A 15,092-nucleotide genomic window follows, 5' to 3' on the forward strand; every position below is an offset into this window, starting at 1 on the left:
GGGGGTGTGGGGCGGAAAGGGAGGCGGCGGCCGGGCATGGCGGAGGGCGCGGCGCTGCGGGCCCTGCGGGGCTGCCTGGCCGCCTTCCCGCGGGAGGCCCGCGGTGAGCGCCGGGCAGGGGGCGGCCGGGGAGCGGGGAACGCGGCCCGGCGGGGAGCGGGGGGGGGGGCGCGGGGATGGCCCCGCCGGTGACGGCCGTGAGGCGGCGGCAGGCGCCGCGGCCTGGGCCCGGCCCCGGCGCTCTCCAGAGGCCCCGTACGGGAAGGAAAACCGGGTGTCCGGCTGCCTCGGCGCCCCGGCTGGGCCGCAGCGGCCGCAAATGGCGGCTGCGGGGGTTGAAGCGGAGCATCCACGCTCCTACTCTTGTTTTCAGCCAAATGGTTCCCGGGTGAAGCAGCAGCGGAAAGGCCGCTGCGACAAGAAAACGAAACTCGAGAAAACAGCCCTTTCCAGTTATTTTCCTTGGTATAAAACAGCAAAACAAAGCACTGTTCCAGCTTCCAAAAAAAAATCTTCCTGTGGTATCACCTCCGTATCGGAGGTACATCTCCGGTAAGGTGTGTCCTTCATGCCCGCTCTCCTGTGGGCCCACAGCGTGGCCACCCGAGGGAGAGGTGGCTGACAGCAGGAGAGTACCAGAGCGAGGGCCTGAGGTACCCGTCAGGCACCGAAACCCTCCCTGACAGCCTTTGGGCTTTGACAGAAAAATTTCTGGAGCCGGGGGGACCCCGCTCGCTGTCAGTGTGGTGTAGGGTCGGAAGCCAGTTGGTGTGGTAGCAGAGGGCCCTTCTCTCAGGACACCGAGTAAAGCTGTTTCTCCTTTGCCTGGACAGAGCTGGGGTGGACGGAGTCCATACCCTATCTTGACGGGCCTCCGTCGCCGCTGGAGTTTTATCGAGAATGGGTGAGTCCAAACAAACCTTGTATAATTCAGAATGCCATCGCCCACTGGCCGGCTCTGAAGAAATGGACGTCAGCGTACCTCAGGTATGAACGAGCTTTGGAGCAGGGCTGGTGGCCAGTTTCAGTTGACCTCAGTCAAAGGCCTTTATTAATCTTTGCTTTTATCCATAAAATTATTCCTCTGTGCTTCTGTATGTAGGTGTTCAGTCCTGCCACCATGTCTAAAACACATGTATAGATTTTTTCCTGCAAACATACTGTCCAGTCTGGTTGTGATGCAGTCGGAGGGGTGGGTGTTCTGGCTGTGTGCAGCCAGCAAGCTCAGGCTATCGAAACCCAGTCCGAGTGCTCTGGCCAGTGCTCCACCCTGTAGCCTCCCAGTTGGAGTGGGGCTGTAGCGCTGTAAGAACAGACTGACTTGTTTGTGACTGAGTACACCTTGTTGTTTTTTTTGTTTTGTTTTGTTTTCTTAAAAATGAGCATTTTAATGACTGAATTTTTAAAGAAAAGTTCTTGAAGAGGGGATTTATGGTTAGACCTAAAATCTGTGGGTTAGACATAAATCTGTGGGTTTAAAGCTAAATTTCTTAGGGAACAAAGAGCCTCGTGATAGGTGTATCTATCAGTCTCTGTCCACCCCTTCTCCCTCCTCAATTGCTTTTGAACATGTGGCCACCCGGGTAGGGCTGGGTTGAGTGGCCCTGAGAATACCAAGCTCTGCCATGGTTTGTGAAAAGAAGTGGCTGAAGAGGACTCTCTGCCTGCACGGGGGAGGAAGGAGCTCGTTTGTGAGCTTGCTTGTTGGACAGGAGAGAAGTGAGAGAGGCAAAAGATACTACAGTTGCCTTGACAGCAGGGAGCAATCAGAGCAAGAGTGTTTACCAGACAGTAGAAAATGTAGTCCAGAGACACCCATCCATGGAAAGCCAGGCTTCTCATTTTTCCTGCCTGTGAAACATGTTGTTTTAAAGTAACCAGTGTCCAATATGTGGGCCAATTGCAGGTCTGGCTATAAACCTTTGATTTATTTTGCAGGGAGGTAGTGGGTCCCAAGGTAGTGAGTGTGGCAGTAACACCAAATGGTTATGCAGATGCGGTGTTTCAGGACCGTTTTGTCATGCCAGAGGAGCGCCAAATGCCTTTCATGGACTTTTTGGACATTGTGGAGAAGAAAGTGACCTCTCCCAACGTATTCTATGTGCAGAAGCAGTGTTCAAACCTCACTGAGGAGTTCCCTGAACTTGTCTGTGATGTGCAGCCTGACATACCATGGATGAGTGAGGCACTTGGTAAACCTATTTCTCCTATATTTAGTAAATATTTTGTAAGGATCATATATAGTATGTACATAGCATGTACATAGTGAATGTTTGTTCTGTTTCTGGATGACACAGCTCAGTTTGGCTTCATCCCCTTAGAAAGTAGAACTGGTAAAATACTTAATAATACAGTAGTCCAAGTTTTGGGTTTGGATTACTCCAGAATCACTATCTCAGGTGTGTATTGGGACCATCACAACTGAAGCAATGCGGTGACAGTGCCATATAGCACTGCTTTCCATATGGTGGCTTTTCTCTGATTTAGAGTCATGTTTTGACTGGGATTCATGCTGTTGCTAGCAAAGCTAGCATAACAAACGAGTGAAACAACACAGAGCCCACAGCCCCTTTGGTAAAATTACAGATGTTTCTAGTTAACTGCTGTCCTGTTTTGGTTATTTTCTATTTTTACAGCATGTCTTTCCTTAAAATGTCAATGAAAATTACTTCCTGTGATCTCCCCTTCTTTTTGCAGTCATACATAGATGTGCTGCAGTTTCTCTGTGAGCTAACTCTTAGGGATTAAGAATGTGGAAACAAAGGGTTGTAACCATCGATTTGGGGATGAATAATGCTACGTCAGGAAGTCTGATGGGCACTACAGTGTAGGAGGAGGTTGCTGTTGCTCAGAGAGTTCTATTTGCAATGAAACCTTTCGTAGTTATGAAGGAAGTTAGGAGAGAATTTGTCAGAAGTTGGCAGAAAATTACTCGAAATGCTTTTAAACATGACACTTCAGGTTCTGGTTTTGTTGACAACATTTCTCTATTCCCTAACCATACAGGGAAGAAGCCTGATGCTGTGAATTTCTGGCTTGGGGAAGCGGCTGCTGTGACATCCTGTATGTATCGAATGGCACCATTTGCTTTCTGTGTGCTTTCAGCAGAGGTTTAAGCGGGCTCATTTTCAGTTAGTGGCTCAGTAGAACTGTGTATTTTCTCCGACAAGGCAGTTCTACTTGAACATACTTTTTGCGTTCTTTCTCCTGCACTTCTGCAGTCTGTTGCTGCTGTGTCTCTGGGTGCATCTACCTGGCATTGTGTCAGGCAAGGAAGGCCCTGATGGCTTTTCCTTCCTTGAATATGTTTGCTACAACATTATATATTATATATATTATATAATATATATTATATATTTATATATAATATACATAAAAATATATATAGTATATTATATATATATTATATATATTACTTTCCACTCCCACAGGCTGCGAGAGGAGGAAGCAGCCTGATAATAAGAGGACAAGCTGACACTTTACTACAGTTTCTGATGTAGAGAAGGAAATAACACTGATTTTCTCTTTCTTCACATCTCTTTTTTTCTCAATCCTAGTACATAAAGATCATTATGAGAACTTGTACTGTGTGATATCAGGAGAAAAGCATTTCCTACTGCATCCACCGAGTGACCGTCCCTTCATCCCATATGGTACATAATTTACTACGCAGTATGTCTGGAGGTTGGAAGGAGGAGAGACCAAAATATTGAAAGATACGGAAAAGGAAGCAGAGATAACATTTTGATGTTTATGCAGTGTTACGCTTTCCAGTGTGAACAGAAATCTCTTCTATTTTGTGCTGCAGGTAGTTTGTAATACAAACATTATTCTGAGGTCAGGTTTTCCAGTCCTCTAAAGTAATAGGTTCACTGATACTCACAGAAGTCTCTTCAGCTTTAGAATATTTGAATTATTTAAGTATCTTGTCAGTATTGCAGCATGTCATCTTTGATGTTTAACAGGTTTGGATTCTGCCTGCTTGTTCTTTTCTCTAGAAAAAAAGCCAGGAAGCTGAAAAATAAGTTGTAATTTAATGAAATATTCAAGTTACAAACTGAATCTCTGAAAACTGGAGAAATGAAAAAAGAGACTCTTATGGCAGCGTTATTTTGCATTGCCCTTTTTCTGTTTATGTTGCTTTCCTATGTGCATAATAATAGATTGTTATATTGCAGTGTCATCCAGAAGATGGACAGCTTAACTTTATGCCTCCTAAAATAAGACTTTATTTTCCCATTCCCTGACTTTCAAGCCTTCAGATTAAGTGAATGCAGAGTGCTATAGGACACTAATATAATTTTGCCTAGATATGTGCACTGATACAATATTTTATTTATACTGGTTTTATTTTGTTTACAATCTTGAAGTCATAGAATCATAGAATGGTTCTGGTTGGAAGGGACCTCTGTGATCATCTAGTCCATCCTCCCTGCCAGTCACTAGATCGGGTTGCTCAAAGCTCCATCACGTGAACACTTCCAATGATGGGGCATCCACAGCCTCTCCGGAGAACCTGTTCCAGTGTCTCACGACCCTCATCATAAAAAAATTTCTTCCTTATATCCAATCTAAATCTACCCTCTCTCAATTTGAAACTGTTGCCCCTTGTCCTGTCATTACAGGCCTTGGTAAAACGTCTTTCTCTGTCTTTCTTATCAGCCCCCTTTATATGTTGAAAGGCCACAGTAAGATTTCCCCAGAGCCTTCTCTTCCCCAGGCTGAACAACCCCATCTGTCTCAGCCTTTCTTCACAGAGAGGTGGTGTCATATGTATGTGAACGTATGAAAGACGTGTATGTCGTAGGAGTCACACTTTGTAAAACAAGTTACTGTTAAAGCATTGAACAGAAATGATGCTTACATTTTATAGTGTGTAGTAAAAAACCGACTCTGTCTTTTTGAACATAAGTTAATGGAGAGAAACTCTCTCAAGAGAGGGCTTGAGTGGTGAAGCAGTGAAAGAAAAGCAACCTGCAGTATCTGAAACAGTTGATGAGATCCATCGGATAAAATTAGAAGTGAAAGGCTGGCCACAAGTCACTCATAACTCTTGTGAGTCCTATCTTGCTAGACTGACCTAAGAAGAAACGCCAGAATATAGGATGATGTGTAAGTCAGGGATGCATTAATGTCTTCCAAAAGGGAAACAAGACAGTTACTGGAACAAAATAGAACCAGGAGTAAAATGGGTTTTGAAGAGAAATAATTCCTGTGAAGAAAGAAGGTTGGAATTCCAAATAGGAAGGCAGTTCAATATTTAGACTGACTTAAAAAAAAAAAAATAAATTAAGAAACTGGATAAAATTTGAAATGACCAAAGGGAAGGAGAATGAGGACAGTAAGTTGAAAATGGTTTTGTCTTAATTTTTCTTTTACTTGGTGAAAGTGTGACATGCTCTGCCATTAGTTTCTCTGAGTACTACTTTCAGTTGTGTCATTTAATTCTTTCTGTGGTTCCAGAGCTCTATCAGCCAGCAAGGTACCGGGTATCAGAAGATGGCTCATTTGAAATTGTGGATGAAAAGAGTACAGATAAGGTAAAAAGTATATAAAGAACACAATCAATACAATAAAGATAGTTTTGGGCATTGCTGAGCCCTCAAACTGAGCATATTTATTGATATTTAGAAATCCTTCGTTACTGGAAAGAGAATGCCCAGATATTTCACTTGTATTTTACTATTCGCCAAGGATACCCAGCTTCCAGAAAAGATTTTTACTGCTCACCTGAAACCATTGATATCATAAATGGTCTTCCTTGCACCAAACTTAAATAGATCCAGTAAATGAATCAACTATAAAGGCATTGATTTCATTAAGACTGAAATAGACTCCTCTGCATTCACTTTCTTTTCGCCCCTCAGGGCTAGATTTTGCTCTACAGCAGTATCACCCAGTGCAATGAAACATATCTGTCTCAATGAATAAATTGTGTTTTCTTAATAGTAGCAATATTTATTTCATTAAAATGTATAGATATGGAGGCACTTTACAAAATCTCAGCAGCCTTTTGTATCTAATCTCTCCTCGTTTGCCTCTGCAATGTGTGACTAATACTACACTTGAACTTGAGCTGGGGCTTTTTCTCTGTTTCTAGAGTAGTGCTCATGGAATCTCACAGAAGCATTCATGTAACACAGTGAGGTTGAGTGCTGAAGTTTATAACTCTGTAGGGTGTAGAAGAATTGAATGCAGTCAAGAGGGATTTCCCAGTAGGAAGTGGGGTTTTAGCTGCTGGGAATAAAATTAGACCGGAGAGCTTTAGAAGAAGAAAGGAATTTCTAAAAAGAGTGGCGTAGATAAAATACTCAAGTCCTGAATGTAGGAGGAACAAGTGACTTTAAGGGGCCAGAGGTGTTTTGAAATTATGCCACGAGACTGAAATTTCATGGTTGACATTTAACATCTTTTCGCTAATTAGAGATGCTTCACTGAAGGAGGCAAATTTTTGCATCCTTGACCTATTCCCAGTTGAATGTGGAAAGCTGTGTACCTGTACTTGTTTTGCTAGGCAAAATACATGTTTTGTAACCTAGTAAGTTTGGTTATCAGTTGTTTTTCTGGAAGCTTGCTGGAATTTTTTGCCAGGGTCAGTACCATATACACACTCTTTTGCTTTTAGGTGCCCTGGATCCCCCTGGACCCCTTGAACCCAAATCTGGAACAGTATCCAGAGTATGCTCAGGCAAAACCTTTGGAGTGTACAGTGAAAGCTGGTGAGATGTTATACCTGCCTTCTCTCTGGTTCCACCATGTTCAGCAATCACATGGCTGTGTAGCAGGTAAAATACACAGTATTTCCAGATGTGGTTTTTGAACTGTGGTGGGTATGCAGCTAGATATCCTGCAGCAAAGCATAACTGGGACCAAAGGTCCCTTTAAGATCATCTACCTCTTCTCAGGAGGAAATAATAATCTTGGCAGATGCCGTGAGGCTGCCTCCTTGCAGTCTGTTTTGCTTATAATTCATAGCATTATTGACAAGTGCTAGGGATGTAGCTGAAGGAAAAGTCTTTCTAGTTGTCAAGTCTGGAGGAGGATAGCTAATTCAGTGATCGTGATCCAGTTGCTGTTCATGACATGGAGCCTAAGCAGTTTGTCTGCCTAGCCTGCTAACTGCAAATTGGTCACCTACATACCTTTCACAAAGAAACTGCATGTTGTGGGTGCCATTATCACATCAGCAGAAAAGAATCTGAGGGAAAAAATGGAAACCAGAAAGTATATGAGTTTTAGGCATGGATGTAGACAAAACGTGGAAGATACTCTGTTGTCTTAGGAGCTGGGATCTGCTCCAACCCAGTCTCCTACCTTGCTAATAAGCCTATGCTGTGTTACTGTTCCCCTGCACTTATCAAAAGTCTTGTCATCTCTTTCTTTGTAGGATTCACCATCTCTCTCTATCTCTTTTTTCCCTTCCCCGTGAGAGTTCCAGAATGTCAAGCATTGCTCGTTTGGTGGAGGTGGAGGGGTGGGGATGGTGCAAAGTATTATTGTTATGTTGTGTAAGTTTTGCAAGGTTTGAGGAAGAGCTTTATGCTGACTTTACCTGGAATTAATCCTGTCTGCCCAGGAAGAGTAAATACAATATTTTGAACAACGTAACATTAGTATTTGTGTAACACTGCAAATATTGCAAGCCCGTTTTTTTCAGTACTTACGATACTGTGATAAAAAGACAAGCTAGCAGTAAAGCAGTATTTCTGATTCTCTTTTCCCAGTACTGCTGCATCTGTCCTTAAAGATTTTTTAGAAGAAGTAGAGTTGTTTCCTGTTGCAAGTCCCCAGCCACTCTCTTTTTCCTCTATCGGGAATGCTAAAGAGTCGATGAGTTTATTTAGCGTTTAGTCTGCTAACTGCCCTACAGTCTGTATACACTTGAAAAATCAACATTCTCTGGGTCTGGTCCAGTGAATGTCTGAAGCTAGAGTATATCCTCCTCCAGGAACCATTGGTACAATATTATACTGCTTGGCTTATTTTTTCCAGGAGATCTACACCAAAATTAAAATGACATGCAGAATTAAAGCAAATTGATGGCCATTGTGAGGTAGTGGTGAATTTGCCATCCTTTACACACTCAGAGGAAGAAAGGTTCCTATCCAGATATTAAACTTACTTTGTAGTGTATTTGGTATTTTTGGTCTAAATAGAAGCATACATTTTCTGTTCCTAAACATTTTGCCAGCTTCTGCTTCAGGGAATCCCCAGTGTAGAGTCTGAAGAGGAGTTGGTTTGGGTTAAGACAGAGTTGCATTGGCAGCGCTATTAAAGAACTCTAATGTTTGCTTATGATTTTTTTGACTGTAGCCAAAAATTTGCTCATTCCAAAGTTCAGTCATTAGTAAGGAAAAGCTTGTACTAGCTGAACTGTGTAAACCAGTCTATGAACGCGTTTGTAAATCATTACATGCTAGCCTTAGAAATGTTCTTCCTTTTTCTTGTCTCCTCAGTGAATTATTGGTATGACATGGAATATGACCTTAAGTACAGCTATTACCAACTGCTAGATTGTCTCACAAAAGCCATGAAAGTGTTATAGCAGAGGTGGAAGACTCAAGCTTGTGATCCCTCTCTCTGATGGGATACAATCATCAGCATCTGTGACTGGAGTACAAACATGATTCAAGTGAAAAGAACCGAATGTTAAATTATCCTCAACAATGTCTGTCAACAGATCATGGCTATTTTGCATGATTTTGGAGTCTAGATCAATTGGCCAGATTTTTTGGCTTGTAATCAGAAGGTTTGATAATAGCATTTTTAGGTCTTTGCATGTTGCCTCAGTGACAGCGAGCAAAATAAAATTGGAAGAGAGGCAATTCAGGTTTTGGAAATCCCAAAACAGAAGCCATGACTGTTCAGATCTACGGATTGTTTTCATAACAATCCAAGCGGACAAGGAAGAATCTGCTCTGCCACCCAGCTGTGCATCAGGCTGCGTCAGTCCGACACCTGCATTCTGCCTCAGGCAAAAGTCCTGTCCGGGTGTAATTCACTAAGTTTAGTGGCTGTGGTGTTTTGATGATGAGAAATTACAACTTCTGCAATAAATGGTCAGTTTAAAAGCTTATTTCTGTACTGATTTCTTACATTTTTTTCAAATGATGTTATGGGTGGAGGACATCTAGGAGGACGTGCAGAAGTCAATGCTGGCTATATTCCATGTTAAGCTACATGTTTTTATTGATGTTTTTTATTTCTTTCCACTGGTGTATTTAAATGTAGCTGCATTCCCTTACCTCTTGGGTTGCGATTTTAGGGTTGCTTTGACAGATCCACAGTCAATCTGCACATGACCTGTGGTCTTGTGGCATGATGGGTGATTCTACAGCTTGTAGGCTTATTGATTTTTTCATTCCTTTGCCATTAATTGTTGCCTAACGCATGGTCAGGCGAGTTGTGTGAACCAGGAGCCCATTTCTGCAGCCTGAATTCCCATTTGTATTTCCACAGAATGGGATGAGACTGCTCACATGTCTGAGACCCGCAGGGTAGGACTAAAAGGCTATTAAATCCTTGAATGCTGCAAAAATGTAGTATTGTTTATGAAAACCCGAAGTTGGTATTTATTGTCAAATCTTCAAATAGCTCCTTAGAAAATTATCGATATGGGGGGAAATTTACTTTCCATGTATTAATTAGAAAAATGCAGATACCCTTTAAACAAGGTTGATTATTGTTGATGAAAAAGATAAGGATTCTTTTACTTTGTTTCTTTTGGTTTTTAAAGACAGTTAAAGCATAAAGCATCATCTTACGTATGGTGCTTGTCCAAAAATTGCTGAAAACTCAAGGGCAGGCTTTGTTTCATGGCTTGATTAAGATGTCACGTTACTTCAGGCTTTCCAGCTTGTTTGTGTTCAGTGTGCCTTGGCAAAGGCCCCCAAGCCAGTTCTGCAGTCGAATCAGGACTTTCCCACAGTTGGGGGGAAGGGCGATTGGAATATCTCTTTTTGTGACTTTGGGGTTTTTGATTTAGCCTCTCTCTATAATCCAAAGTAAGACCGCACGCCAGGAACAAATGGCAGCTTGTGTCTGTGCAGGTGAATGGTGTTACTGTACCACCTCTGAGCCGGAGCGTCTGGATGGAGGCATGCTCTGAACTACATCTCCCAGCAGCCCGTGCTTGCCCACTGAAGGAAGCAGTCACGGTGGTTCCTCCTGGACTTTGGGCTGAGATTTTAAGCCTGAGAAGTGACAGACTCCTGGCGATCCTGTACCACGCAGCCCGTGTCTCACCCCCAAAAAGGGCAGCTCGTCTCCCCGCCGGCGGAGCCGGGATGGCGGTGCAGGTGGCGGTTCTGCCTTCCCCCCGGTGTCTGTTCGACGACCCCGTGCAGATCCGCGTGGCCGGTCTCCTGCCGCGGCAGGCGGTCACCCTCCGGGCCAGCCTGCTGGACGAGAGCGGGGAGCTCTTCCAAGCCCACGCTCGGTACCGAGCGGGGAGCAGCGGGGAGCTGGACCTGAGCCGCTCCCCGGCGCTGGGCGGCAGCTATTCGGGTGTGGAGCCGATGGGGCTGCTGTGGTCTCTGCAGTCTAACACGCCCTATAAGCGGCTGGCAAAGAGGAATGTCCTGACCCCTTTCTCTGTGGACTTTGAAGTGTACGAGGGCCACGGGGACATGAGCTGCTTGCTGGGAAAATGCACCAATGAACGATGGTTTTTAGGAGAGGGAGTGAAGAGGATTTCAGTCAGAGAAGGTCGTCTGAAAGCAACCCTCTTCCTCCCTCCTGGTGAGTTTTAATTCCCTTCTGGTTTTCCAGGTGTGACTTACACCACGTGTTGTGCCCCGTGGCCCCTGAATGCACTTGGCAACCCAGTGCAGAGCCTCAGCTCATGGTTCCCTTGGCCTGTGCTTGGTCCAGCTACTTGGGTCCTCACAGCAGAGCAAGGAGGAACAGGTTTTCCCCGGGCGGGTCAAGTGGCAAGGCAAGGGAGTGCAGGGAGGGCAGCAGTGGTAGGTAACACGAGGTGTCTCCTCTTCGTTCTAGCTGAAGGGGGCCAGGACCTCTCCTGCAGTGAGAACTCTGGGGAAAACTGTGTTTATTTCTTAGCTCTGTTTGTCTGACAGGAAAAGAGGCCCCTGGTCTTCGGCAGAGCTGTGAGGTGTGACAGCTCTGTTTGTGGAGTGAGGAGTGACGAGGTGTGGTTGGGAGCGCTGGATGTGGGCTGCAGCCAGCTTGGGCAGCTCCAGCAGCTCTGGACTTTCTCTGTTTCTCTCTTTGGCTAAGGAAAGTCTCTACCTGGTTGAGCAGCTCGGCTGCACAGGATACTTAGGAAGATGAGAGACAAATGAGAAGAGCAAGGTCTTTAATTAAACAGGTGTCATATTCCACAGCTCCGTACAGAGACAGTGCTGAGACTGAATCCTGTGTAAAGCTGCTCTGAGCCCCGAACTGTTCATGTTCCTTGAGCAGTACTTAAATGTGAATATCTTGCTCTGTAATGAATAAAAAGTCCCTTGCAGCTGCTGTTCTGAGGAGATCTGAGAAGCCCAGGGCTAGTTATGCAGATCATACTGAAGCCTGAATTGGCATAGGTCAGTGCTGGCCTTTGTGGATGCATTTCACAACCCAGCTTTCTGGAAAACCTGCTAGCACCTGCTAGCACAGTTCCTAAAGAAGCGCAGCTCATGCAGAGATGCTGTTTGTTCATCGATCCCCAATGGCCTGAGAACATCTAGGCCAATGTCAGCTGAAATTCATGGTGGGAGAAGGATGGCCGACATGTGAACTTCCTATGATGAGTTCCTAAGAGAGAGAAGAAATATCCAAATTAGTGTCCTTACAGTGACTCTGTGTGTGCCTGAGAATGACAACCTCTGTGCAAAGCTTCAGAGGATGATTTTCTTCTGATATCTACTGTCCTAATGTGTGCTGAAGGGGCACTACTGAAAGGACAACTGTAGAAACTTTTCTCCTTGAGTATATATATACACACCTTTCATTGCAGGACCTGGTCCCTTCCCTGGACTTATCGATTTGTATGGATCTGGAGGAGGTCTTGTTGAATACAGAGCAAGTCTCCTGGCTAGCAGAGGCTTCGTGACTCTGGCTCTTGCTTACATGGCCTTTGAAGATCTCCCTACTATGCCAGAGATTCTTGAACTGGGCTATTTTGAGGAAGCTGTGAACTTTTTGCAGAAGCAGCAGCAGGTAAGAGACAAATGATGGTGCTCTTCCTGTTGGAAAGTATTTTCCAGTTTTCTGATTGGAATTCTATATGTCACTGAATGCAACTAAGTTTCTGAGATGTTAGACAGCATTGTCTGAAAGACAGCATGATCTGAGAGATGGAAGAGCATGTGCCTCAACTTGAATTTTGCAAGTAGTTGGATAGCTGGTTTTGCACAGTATCTTACAACAGTCCATAGACTGTTTTCAAACCAGTGCTTGTGTAAGATTAAATCAAAGCAGTTCCTGGACTAGAAGCACAAAACTGCTTAAGCAAGAAATCTTCATTTTTTTCCCCTACTTTTCCATCTTGCAAGATTTTAGAAGGGAAAAAAATCCAATGACTTTTTAAATTTCTGAGATGTTACAGGCTTTTGATTCTGAGTAAGTTTCACAAAACAGTAATAAAACACTAACAACAGAATCCCTTAGAGTTGTAGCACTGGAGAGTGTGCCATGTCTTAAGAAGCTGGGACTGTATTTGCACAAGAGTGTGGGATGGAAAAGATACTTTATAGCAATATATCATCATACTTAAACCAAAAGAGACCAAGAGAAATCAAGCAGCATTTAGATTTTGAATGGAATGCTACTTAATGTGGTATTCATTTCAGAAAGTTATTTATTTTCTAGCACGTGGACACGTAGCCAGTGTGAGAGCAGAATTCAGCCTTGCTAGTTTGTCTTGTTCCTCATAGAGCTCTGAAACTTCCAGAGTATCTTACAAGACACATTACAAAATTAATTTGGTGTGAAGAGCCTTCACTATAGATTAGTTGATTTAAACAGTTATTGAGCTTACTCAGCCTCAAGTGTAATGAACCTTATGTGTTCTGGGACAAAACAGAAGATAACCGGTCAGCTGTAGGGGAGTATCAAAAACGAATAGCATCAAAGAAAATCAATGCAAGTAAACCCATGAAAAAGTGGGTTTCCAAAGGGAACCTGAGGAGAGAAGATTGGGGGGGTTTGAAGACCGGAGCAGTAAAACATACAATACTGAGAGCAAGTGTCTAACCAGGATGCGGAGGGAGCAAAGAGGCTTTGTCTACAGAGGTCACCAGGAAGAAAAAGTGTTACAGGAGGATAAGTGTTGAGGAGCTATAGAATTCAAAGTCACTCTTGTGGAGGCTCAGCGAAGGGATAGATACGGGAGTGATATAACCTGAACAGAGAGAGGGAAGGGGTAAAAATGGGTAGTCTTAGTTGGATGAGGAGTGAGGAAGCAGAACTGGAGATGTTATGTCAGCCCAGGAAATGAGGAGTGGTTGGTAATGGTTGTTTTCATAACTGTGTTTCAGGTGAAAGACACTGGGATTGGCGTTTTGGGCTTGTCTAAAGGAGCTGATCTAGCCCTTTCCATGGCCACGTTTCTACCTGGCATCAAGGCAGCGGTCAGCATATCTGGAAGTAGTTTTAATTCTTTCATTCCCCTGCAGGGGGATGGCTTCACTGTTCCTGCCCACCCATATGATTTGGGGAGGATGAAGACCAGTGAAGAGTCTGGCCTAATAGATTTTTCAGATGTCCTGGATGATCACAGGGACCCAGCAACTTGGGGTTGTCGCATTCCCGTGGAGAGGTCCTTGGCCAAGTTCCTCTTCCTCTCAGGACTGGATGACAGGAACTGGAAAAGTAACCTCTATTGCCAGGATGCTGTTCAGCGCCTTCAGCAGTACGGGCGGGAAGTGGAGTTTTGCTCCTATTCTGGAGCAGGGCACCTCTTGGAGCCACCGTACTTGCCTTTGTGCCAGGCTTCGATCCACAGAGCGCTTGGGGTGTTTGTACTTTGGGGAGGGCAGTGGAGGGAGCATGCCAAAGCCCAAGAAGACGCATGGTGCAGGATACAGGCCTTTTTCTGGCAACACTTGGTGGACTCAGACATCCCTAAGAGCAAACTGTAGTGGAAGCTGTCAAAATGCTGACCAGGGTTGGTATTTCAGCTCTCACTGAATCTTGGAAACTCATTGAAAGTTTCCTGGCCTGCCTTCCTCTGAACTCCACTGTTGCATAGTGGTTTATTTTAATTCCCCAAATAATTTTCCATTTTTTAATTGAATTTTAGTAGTCTTCTGGCCCCAGCTGCCCTGTACATTGGCACCATCTGATCTGCCTGTGTGCTGTAGTCATCTGAGAAAAGCCCAGCATCCCGTCATGCAGATTGCATTTGTACTGAGCTGTCTTTGCCCTTAATTTCCAAACATCTCCTTTGGTAACAGGCAATACTCCCATAGGAGGAGTTTTCCACTGAATTGTTTAGCCTTGCATCTTTAACTAACCTACATGTAAACAGCAGTTTCTTGAGACAGCACACCAGTACGTTCACCTTTCCTCTTGCTATATAATTTTCTCACACTTCTTAGTAAAAATGTTGCGACAATTCTGATCTCAACTGAGTAAAGAGGCACTCTTCTGACTTACTCTGAAGTGCAGTGATAACATTTTTTTTCTGGTACCTCAAAAGACAGAAATGAATCTTACGCATGTTACACTGGTTGTATCTCCTCCAGATAAGTTACGTATCAGGGTAAAGTTTCCCCTGCACTATTCAATAAATACAATGTGTATGTGTGTATGCATAGTTTACTTGAAATGATCTGAATGAAGCCTTTGACTGCCTCTATGCCTATAAATACATAGGCAGCAGTCCTGGTGTAGTCACAAGATGCTGCTTCGCTTCGCCTTGCTGAAGAGTTTATATACAGGAGCGCTTACCCACTATGGGTAAGAGGAGTGGTGGAGTTTGCTGTAGGGTCTGCACAGTGCTCAAGATGGGTGTGATATAGATGTGCTAAGTACCTGTTTTGGAATGTTGAAAGTCAGTTTATCCCCATTTTGGGGAGGAAGAATAAAGCCGCTGCTGGGGGTGAATTCCCGGGAGCGCTGTGGAGTGGGATGTCTTTGCGGTCTTG

General features: G+C 44.2%; 2 protein-coding genes across 2 annotated transcripts; both read left to right on the forward strand.

Moving 5' to 3' along the window:
* The first annotated feature begins 19 nt into the window (after positions 1 to 19).
* Positions 20 to 9,076, forward strand: JMJD7 (jumonji domain containing 7). Its single transcript, XM_074824176.1, has 8 exons — positions 20 to 103; positions 834 to 987; positions 1,939 to 2,192; positions 3,007 to 3,063; positions 3,558 to 3,653; positions 5,464 to 5,540; positions 6,626 to 6,785; positions 8,457 to 9,076. The coding sequence occupies exons 1-8, from the start codon at positions 37 to 39 to the stop codon at positions 8,543 to 8,545; spliced, it is 954 nt and encodes a 317-aa protein (XP_074680277.1). The 5' UTR covers positions 20 to 36; the 3' UTR covers positions 8,546 to 9,076.
* Positions 9,077 to 10,256: 1,180 nt separating this feature from the next.
* Positions 10,257 to 14,751, forward strand: LOC141922393 (acyl-coenzyme A thioesterase 1-like). Its single transcript, XM_074821533.1, has 3 exons — positions 10,257 to 10,740; positions 11,960 to 12,162; positions 13,482 to 14,751. Exons 1-3 carry the CDS (start codon positions 10,287 to 10,289, stop codon positions 14,082 to 14,084), a joined length of 1,260 nt encoding a protein of 419 aa, XP_074677634.1. The 5' UTR covers positions 10,257 to 10,286; the 3' UTR covers positions 14,085 to 14,751.
* Positions 14,752 to 15,092: the final 341 nt, after the last annotated feature.

This window comes from Strix aluco, chromosome 4 (assembly GCF_031877795.1).
Source record: "Strix aluco isolate bStrAlu1 chromosome 4, bStrAlu1.hap1, whole genome shotgun sequence".
Classification (NCBI taxonomy): domain Eukaryota; kingdom Metazoa; phylum Chordata; class Aves; order Strigiformes; family Strigidae; genus Strix; species Strix aluco.